At 35.2% G+C, this 9,198-nt stretch overlaps 1 protein-coding gene across 2 annotated transcripts; it reads right to left on the minus strand.

Moving 5' to 3' along the window:
- Window positions 1-846: 846 nt before the first annotated feature.
- LOC112513813 lies at window positions 847-7,559 on the minus strand. 2 transcript variants are annotated; one of them, XM_025120181.1, is made up of 5 exons: window positions 7,309-7,559; window positions 7,114-7,220; window positions 6,170-6,267; window positions 3,853-4,032; window positions 847-974 (listed from the first exon to the last, which is right to left on the minus strand). In XM_025120181.1, the coding sequence occupies exons 1-4, from the start codon at window positions 7,481-7,483 to the stop codon at window positions 3,888-3,890; spliced, it is 525 nt and encodes a 174-aa protein (XP_024975949.1). In that variant the 5' UTR covers window positions 7,484-7,559; the 3' UTR covers window positions 847-974; window positions 3,853-3,887. The 2 variants fall into 2 exon arrangements, with proteins under 2 accessions (XP_024975949.1, XP_024975950.1); XM_025120182.1 differs by lacking the exon at window positions 847-974 and having other exon boundaries at window positions 3,094-4,032; window positions 7,114-7,214; window positions 7,309-7,542.
- Window positions 7,560-9,198: the final 1,639 nt, after the last annotated feature.

Below are 9,198 nucleotides of genomic sequence, written 5' to 3' on the forward strand. Positions count from 1 at the left end.
TGACCTCTACCCTAAAGAGTAAAGCGGTTGCTTCCATGAAGAAACCGGCCAGTGAAAATTTTGGTTGGTTTCCATTAAGTCATCTATGGATCAAATGGTTGTCATCTCATCCTCTTTTACAAACAAAAAAAACTGAATCATGTAACACCTCAAAGTGAATGCTTTTTCCAATTTGGAGATATASAAAGATGAGAAAGTGTAACACTCCCATAGTAAGATCCACGAAAAGAGAAACGTTTTGACCTCTTAAAGTCAAAGGGGTTAAATCTAGACTTCGCAGAGTTGTATTATGTACTTCAGATTAAAAAACTTGATAACCACTTATGACTAACATTTGGTACCAAATGAAAAACTATTGGTGATAAATACGAAGGATCGTGTGAGAATAAGAGTTATGTTGAGAATAGTAAGAATACTTCTGAGTCTTTGGATGAGTTGATTTTTTAATCTAACTTAATCTTTGTCCACTACTTTCACTACCTTCAACTACATTTATCTACCTTTATTTTCAAATTTATCTTCACTTTTAAGTCACTTTCACGAACTTTCACATACATTTAATCACTTTCACACGCATGAATTTGTTATACTTTCGGTCAGTTGAACGTAGATGAATGTTTTGTTCTCACCTTCTCACCATAACTCTTACTCTCACCTAAACCCAAGCCTGGTGATAAATTACTTACAACAGCCATATTAAATTACTATGATTGAAATCAAGAACGCTAAACATAACTCATTTTTCAGAACACAAGTTCAAATGAGCAGACAAGAAAATTCAGGGCCATTACGCCTCTATCAAACCAAGACTACAGATCGACCATACAAGTAATAAATAAAACGAAATATAAAAGTTCATACCATATATTATATTAARCGTCTTACAAATTAAAACAACACGAATGTCTTAAAATGACAAGGTAACATATGAAATTCACTTGAACAKAATCATTCTTCTAACATTCTTCGAAAGCCTGAATCAAGAATCATCAAATCGGCTAAAAGAGTAAAAAAAATCCTAAAACGTAATGATTGGGATAAAGTTTTATACATATATGATTGAATAAAAGCTAAGATATGTATAATTGGACCACAAAATTCATATCCACACACCCCTGAGAAAACTCCATAYGTATAGAACAGTTTTGCTACTAAATGTAGAGAACATCTATTATTTGGTTGTGAACACTGATGTGCACTAATTATTTAGTGCTTAAACACTCTTTTCTTCTCATTTAGATACGTTATTTTCCATTTATATCCCAACATTGAGCCATTTTATTTCCTCATTTTCCACTTCTCTGTTTATGGAGCTAAAGTAAATGATTTACCTGTTTTTCACTCTATAATAGGCTAATGTGGACTTTTTTTGGGCAGAATTGAAGTTTGTATTTCAAGCTGTTGAATTGCTACAGMATGAACTAGAAGATGGAGCCTTCRAGATAAAGTAGCTAGGAGCTAGTGACAAGACTTGGTTAACTTTTGAAGACTCTTGTTTTTCCAGATTTAATTTAAATGGCTGGAATTATCTTTTGCAATTATACTTTAAAGTCTTTAACCTTTTGCAATTATAAGTGTACTTTTGCAAACTTTGACTTCAAGTTAGTGTTAAATTACTTTTATACCCTCACCTCTATTTTAGTATAAATAGAAGGGTTGGGTTAGTGTTTTAATCATCAATTCTCTACTAAGCAGGTTTCTCTTTAGTAATATAAATAATCTTTAGTTGAATTCTCTTCTCTCTTCCAAGTTTACTTTTAATTATCTTTCATTTTTCGCATTGTTACTTTCCTCAATTTATTACGCTTTTCGTTTTTACATTCCGCTATTTACTTTCCGTTATTTAAGTTTATGTCTTCATTTACTGCAATTTATATTTCTTGCAATTTCCTTTCCTTTATGAGTTGCTAAATTTCTTAGCTCGGGTGCAAGACAGAAATGGTGAGTTTGTAAATCAAAAGAAAGTAGACCCTTTTTATGTAACAACAATGTTTCATTATTTCATTTCAAGTTTTATAAAACCAATGACTCTTCTCGACAAATTGATCACTTTAAAGTGTTAAAGTGTCATGGACTCTAAGCYAARCCATTGATTGACTATCAATTTGGATGATATGGGAAGTAGACTTGAGAGAGTTACTGAAGAGATTTTGTTATCTGTATTTTCTACATTGATTAATTCTCGACAGATTGATCATTTTGAAGTGTTAAAGTGAAATGGACTCAAAGATGAGCCATTCAGAACACGTCAACTTGAATGATATGGGAATCCGCTCGAAAGAGTGATTTTTAATAAAGAGATTTGTTWAYCSKKKWWTTTGAGAACACCATTTGTTACTTTCACTGGTTCGGATACCACATAGAGACATAGTTTGAAAACTATAATATCAGTGTAATGGTGAAGTCCGAAAGAAATACCCTCAAAATAAACGGTGAAAATAGTTGTTACTAATTGCATGTTGTAGCATTTTGACAGCATTGGTCTACTGGAAATTGTATTTACATCTCACCCTAAGTGTTACACCCTGGCTTTCTTTTATTATTTGTTAATTTCATCAAGTGATAACTTACACAAATCGAAGCCTTCAAAATCGCCATTTGAAATCATTTCTTTCATATTACTTTTATTAAACTTTTACTACAATCTTTGCGGACGATACTTAGTACTTGTACCATTTTATTACTTGAAAGACAATGTTGGGACTAACTGTCTACTTGCGTTTGGTCCTGATTCCTAAGTCTGTGGGTGTGTAAAAAGATCTTGTCAAAGACATTGCTTATAATAATYTTAGTCAAGCTTTGACTTGAGATTTCTTGGCACACATTAGGTGGCGTTTGGTGCTAAGGAATCTCAAGGGTATATTGGGTTAAGGGCATATTTGGTATTATGAGAATAAAGAACTTCATTCCATCAAAATACCATGTAGTTGCTAAGGAATGTTAAATTCCTTTATTTGTGRAATTTGTAGGATTTTGAAGATTCATTTCATGAAAAAGAATGAACCAAACTAGGGAAAGGAATTTGGTCTATGGAATTCAACATTCCAATTCCATCAGATTCCTTCAAAATCTGTGAACCAAACGCCCCCTTAATGTACACTAAAACAGTAAATGAAACAAATTTACCATCAAACTTTGGCAAATCAGTGAAACTGTCATGCTTTCACAGTTTCTTCAATTGCATATCAAACAGAAGAGCTTATGAATCACATGTGAATACTCTAGACTACCACAATCAGATCAGGCAAAACACTTCCTCAAAGTTGTCAAACAAATGACTCAAAAAAAAAGTGGCAGGAAGGGATTGATTGAGGTGGTACGTGCGAGAAAGGTGTAAATCTAGATATGACGATAGAAACTAATTTTGGTTTGTGTTAGYGTTGGTGTGTGTTTGTGGTGGCTTACAGTAACAGTGGTAAGCATAATAACATAGTAATTTTTGGAGTTGGGTGGAATTTTCTCCCTCTAAAATTAGTTTAYTGATCTGAAAAATAGTATAGCTTTAGACTTTTGCCCTTTTTAATGTATGATTTTTTTTTTCTTCTAAATAATTAATCAATACAAATATATTATTTATATATTCTATTTAGACCCCATATACAGATATCAGATACAGTTAAATCATTTTTTATCACTTCTGGCTTAGTGTTTTAACTGATATATTTGTGGTAATTTAYGTATGAGTGAAAAGTTCTTAATCTATTTGCTTAAAAGAATTCATCATTTGCGAACCTATACAATGAATGAGGAGATATCACGATAATTACAACAGAAAATTACCTTAAAAAGTATCAGAAAGTACACAAAAAATCATGTTTACTTCATGAAGACGAAAGAACAAGTAACAACTACCTGGTAATTCTTGACTGTCTAGAATGATTCAGCATCTATTCCAGGGAAGTTGCAGGTTCCAAATTTGTTGACTTCCTTGATTCTAACATTTCAACTTCATATGCACTTGTATTTGAATCTTTCGTATTCTCTACTGCAATCTGTTTAAGTTTCTCTAATCGTATGGCGTGTAACTCATATCTGATGTGATCAAGATAGCAAAAAACTTAATCAGTGATGGTAAAGATAGATAGGAAATTCATGTTAACATTTCAGAACAGAGAATCATTTAACCTGGAAATATTAATTGCAATAGCATTGAAAAATCAACGGAAAAACAAAAGAACATATATATATATAGGTCAGGTTCAGGGGAAAACCGCAAAAAAATGAAAAATAGTGGAACACTCTGTAACCTTTCATCCGGACGGTATGCACATGTGTATGCAAGTAATTTCTAAGCAATTTGTCCGTTATGCACATGTGCATAACATGCACGCGTGCATATAAACCAAGAAACAGCTTCAATTACTTATATGCACATGTACATACCGTCCAGATGAACGGTTACTAGGGTGTTCCTTAGTTTTTCATTTTTTCGAGGGTTTTCCCCTGAACCTCCCTCCCTCTCTCTTTCTCTCTCTCTCTCTCTCTCTCTCTCTCTCTATATATATATATATATATATAAGGGTTGAGTTCATGTGAAACCAGCCGGTTTTCATGATACCACATTTTTACACTTGAAACTTTACAGCAAAACTTTGTTGAAGGTAAGAAGAATCCAAACCTTTACAGTGTTTTGATGTAAAGTTTCAAGTGTAAAAAGGTGGTCTCACGAAAACAACATYGTCTCACATGATCCCAAGTCTATACACACACACACGTATATATATCAGTACAAAGAGGCTTGAAATTTCTACGAGAAAATAATCCATGAATGCTAATTGAAATTACAAGTACTATCACAGTTCTCTTGTTTCATAGCTTGGTCGATTAGCCAAAAAATGGTCGGACTGTTGTCAGATTGCTTGTGGCACTCGCTAATCAGCTATATGAACTTTTACATATGCATAAATACTATATAGCATATCAAGAAGGCAGTAGCAATCAATTTTATGCATAAACGACCACTACCATATTGACAAAAAAGTTAATGTTAAAGGATGTCTCTTCTGTTTTTGCAAATACAGAAGCAAGTTACTTCTACAAGGACATATCAAGGTTCCATTTGTCTTGTTTATCCCGGTTTCTTTCCTTTTCAATTTGTGGGTGTCATCTACATTTATCCTCACAAAACAGGGCCCATGAACTCATCTTTCACTTAATATTACACCATATGGACTAACAGATAGTGTTCCAAAAAGCATTATGCACAGCTAGGCGGTACAAGAGGTGATAGGTTATCCCAAAGTACAAATTATCCCTCTTTCCCTTTCTCTTCTGGGCCATTTACAAACTACCCATCTTCAAAGGGCATTTCCCCACCAAGGTAAAATTCAATCTACCCATAACCCACTTCAACGTCACTGTTCTCTCTACCTTAAATCATCCAATTTTTTCAAACTCTTCCATTACAGAAATCTTCCCTTTTCTAGATCAACCATGGTAGTRATGATTTAGGTGTGATGAACCTAACTAGAAACTTCATGCCAGTCTCCATCATAAACTTCATCATCGTCGGCAAGCCATGGACGACCACCAGATTCAACAACTAGGAGGCCTGGATGCTTCATTCTTGAAACCATATGTTTCTCCAAGGACGAGGATGAAAAAAGAAATCTTCCCTATCTCCAGCTGCGTATGTGTTGTGTTTGTACTGGGTTTGTAGATGTATAATATATGTCGATGGAGACTTTGGATCTGGAGGGTAATAATGGAACGTGTTGCCCTCTGAATGATATAGCCAGCACTTAAAGGATGAAGGGTTCAGAGGCTAATGGAACGGTTCAGATGCTTAAAAACTTTGCCAAACAACTTTACCTCTGAACGAATCAGGGGTAAACAGCCCCTTAGGCGTTTTATTCAATAATTAGTTGCCAACAAAGCAGGAGTGGAAGCTTAACTATTGCGAATCTGATATAGCCCAGACTAATAAAATGTGGGATAATGCTTATCGCCTTCATGGTCACTTTAGCGGCCCTAGGCGCGCCGGGGGGGGGGGGGGGGGGGTGGTTAGAACACTGCCACTAAAATGGATTAAGTATAAGTTTAATAACCATTGAGATTTACCACGTCCCTTTAATTATCTCTTATTGGAGTTGAACATGTCAAAATACTATCAAAGAATAAGAACGAAGAGATACGAAAAGCATAAAAAAGACTAAAGAATAGATCTTACTTTGCAACATAGTTCTTCACAAGGGTAAAATAAATTCTCCAAAATTCCCGTTCTTTCAAGTGGCGTGGACATAATTTAAACCTAAGTTGTGATAGTTCCTGTAAGAACGAAAACATATAATATMTTTAGTGTATTTCACATGACTTTTTCTCACAGAGTAGCAAGAAGCAATAGAGATACACAATCACCCTTGAACTAACAACATAAAACACGTGAATTTATCAAGAAATTGAAGCTGTGATTTTTTTTATGAACTTAGGGARAGGATCCACCACATAGAGCTTATATATGGGGGCAGGGAGTTTCAACTTTAATCCGATATTCATAAAAGGCATAGCCACCATCAGCCAAGGGAGAAGAGAACTATACCTATTGGCTTCTCGCTTATTTAACAGTACTACAATCATTTTACATTTCTAAGGAAAAAATCTACTGCAACATGATCCATCAAGTCCTCACTCCTCTCTCCAGCACTAAAAAGGTCAAATCCAACACAATCATGCTGTRTGAATTGCAAATCATGCATCAAGGGTTGTACATTACATGAGATTTAGGCATTTGAACACCAGAAGAAGGAGCAACTCATATTAATGCTACTACTCTATCCATTTCAARCAAAGAATGCCTAGACTTTGACTTTCAAAAGCCACATGGTAACATGGATTCTTCGAATTTTCTACAAAAATGGATAGTTCATAACAAACTTCAAACTGTAGCAAATTCACATCAACTTTAAATTTGTAATTTACTACTAGATTAGGCATCAATAATCAATGTGTAGCTTTCCGATTGAAATGGAGTTTTACTAGTTTTATGGTAAATAATGTTATATCCAGTAACTAGATTGCAAAAACCTACTGCAATGGTACAAGTAGGGAGTACCCAATTCAATAAACCAATATATAACCCCAAACCCTRAGTTCAAAAGAGAAACAAACCCTAACCTTGACTTTTGAAAGAACAATGATAGCATGTTTCTCTTGCCAATCAGACAAATCCTTTTGCACATTCCCAGACGTTGATTCGGCTCCATCAATAGCTGCTTCTTCATCTAATAAAACCCCCACCTCAGAGTTWTTTCATTAAATGAAATAAAATAACATTAAAAAACCTCAATTCACGAATATTGAAATAAATACCTTGGAGATTGAAGTTTTTGAATGTTTCAATGGTGAAGGAGTTGATAAGACCAATCAAATCATCAGTGATTCCATACAAGTGGCGTTGTTCATCGTTTTGATTGATTATCGCCGTTGCTGCTGGTTGCGATGAAGATCCCTTTTTGGTACGTCGAAACCATGAAGAGACGTTCATCTTCACTGATTGTTTAGAGCTTTCTAAAACCCTGGTCCCGCAGGTAATTGAATAAAACCACAAATCYACGATGTGTTTGTCTTGTGATTTTGTTTTGAATAAATTACGCTTTTGCCAGGTACATTTGTTAACTSGGAGGTATTTTTGTCTTTTTATGATTTTCTTATAATTTAATTTAATTTAAAATTAAAAATAAATAATCGCACACAAAAACACACCGTCTCTCTTATTATACAGTGCAAAAATGAAATATAATTGTTTGGTAATTGTTTACAATTAAATTATGGCGTTTAATGGTTAACGGATGATCGAGATACAAAATTATTCAAGGAGTTTTAGAACTATTAAGAGTAAGAAACACTTTTTTTTCCTAAATAAAATTCACCTCTTAATAATTCAAAGTTTGTTTTTTAATAAAACTATTAAGAACTAAACAAACAACCCTTAGACTACCCTATACGAAACTCATAACCTCCACCGGCCACCCTTTTCTTCTCTGGTGATATCCTTCACCATTGGCCACCTCGTGATCAGAGGTACCCAACCAAACACGAGCTACTTTATGTGGGTCTCGTATCTTCGCCGCCCATTTCCCCCGGGTTGTTGTCGTACTCCTCTGTATTTCCCTCTCTCCTATGTTCCCTCAAATTGGTCCATTCTATTGTCGGATTCTACATTGTGGTTGTGGTGGTGGTAGTGGTGGCCAAAAACTGGTCCTAATCGGTCCCAAGGTTGTGCATAACCGGCCATAACCGGTCCCGATCGAAAAGGTGAAGACCGGTCACGCCATTCTATAACCGGTTATGGGGTCCCGGTCCCAACTGCTCCCGATATTAAAAAAATTATTTTTTTTAATTATTTAAGGATATATGTTTTTAATACATTGTTAAATTTGTCAATACACTTTAAAAATACGTTTTATTATAACTAAAATTACATTGTCTTAAAAACTGAGAATTTGGTATGTTAACCTCTCAACCAAAACACATATTTATAGTGTTTCGAGGCCAAAAACTACAAAAAAAGGCTCCCTAACATCTATCTAACGGCTGTAAAACAACTCTTTTTTAAAAAAAATCGGGTCAAGACGGTCCTTAATCGGTCCCATAACCGGTCTTGTTGGTCCTGATCTCACAAATCCTACAAAATGCATAACCGGTCGTAACCGGTGGTCCCATATCCGATTCTCACCGGTCCTTGGCCGGTCCCGGTTCCGGTCCAGGCCAGTTTAACCATCACTAGGTGGTGGTGGTGGTGGTTTTGATTTTATTTAGTTTTGGGGTATTTCACAATTTAGAAGAAAAAAAAAAGTAAACCCATTGAAGAAGATGACTCCCCCCCTCCAAAATTTGTAAACCCCCATAAAATCTTTGATGAAATTGTTAACACTTTCTTCTTGATCACGAACATTTTTGTCTATTATTTACTTATCGGGTAATATTTTAGTCCACCAAAACGACATCGTATGCAACAATTTACCCGATAAGTGCTTACCGTGTGTAAGAGTCGTCGCCCTCACTTACCGGATAAAACTCTTGGTCCTTGTCTCGCTCTTACCGGATAAAATTCTTGGTCCTTACCATCTTCATCTGGTGAGATAGTGTGACTTGGTAAGCGTTYGGTAAACGGCCCACAAGGATCTCCCAAATCAGTGGTCTAGGTCGGTGAGGGGAGGGAGTTATGGTGACCACCTCCTTCCCGACGAAACGCAAACC

Source organism: Cynara cardunculus (assembly GCF_001531365.2).
Source record: "Cynara cardunculus var. scolymus isolate 2C chromosome LG 5, CcrdV1, whole genome shotgun sequence".
Lineage (NCBI taxonomy): Eukaryota > Viridiplantae > Streptophyta > Magnoliopsida > Asterales > Asteraceae > Cynara > Cynara cardunculus.

What these genes read in the sequence shown, in the direction of transcription:
- LOC112513813 (XM_025120181.1), bottom strand. Translation starts at nt 7,483, where the DNA reads ATGAACGTCTCTTCATGGTTTCGACGTACCAAAAAGGGATCTTCATCG. An exon ending in CAAAAACTTCAATCTCCAAG is followed by an intron (nt 7,221 to 7,308) that starts GTATTTATTTCA and finishes GGGTTTTATTAG; the next exon opens with ATGAAGAAGCAGCTATTGAT. An exon ending in TTGTTCTTTCAAAAGTCAAG is followed by an intron (nt 6,268 to 7,113) that starts GTTAGGGTTTGT and finishes TCGTTCTTACAG; the next exon opens with GAACTATCACAACTTAGGTT.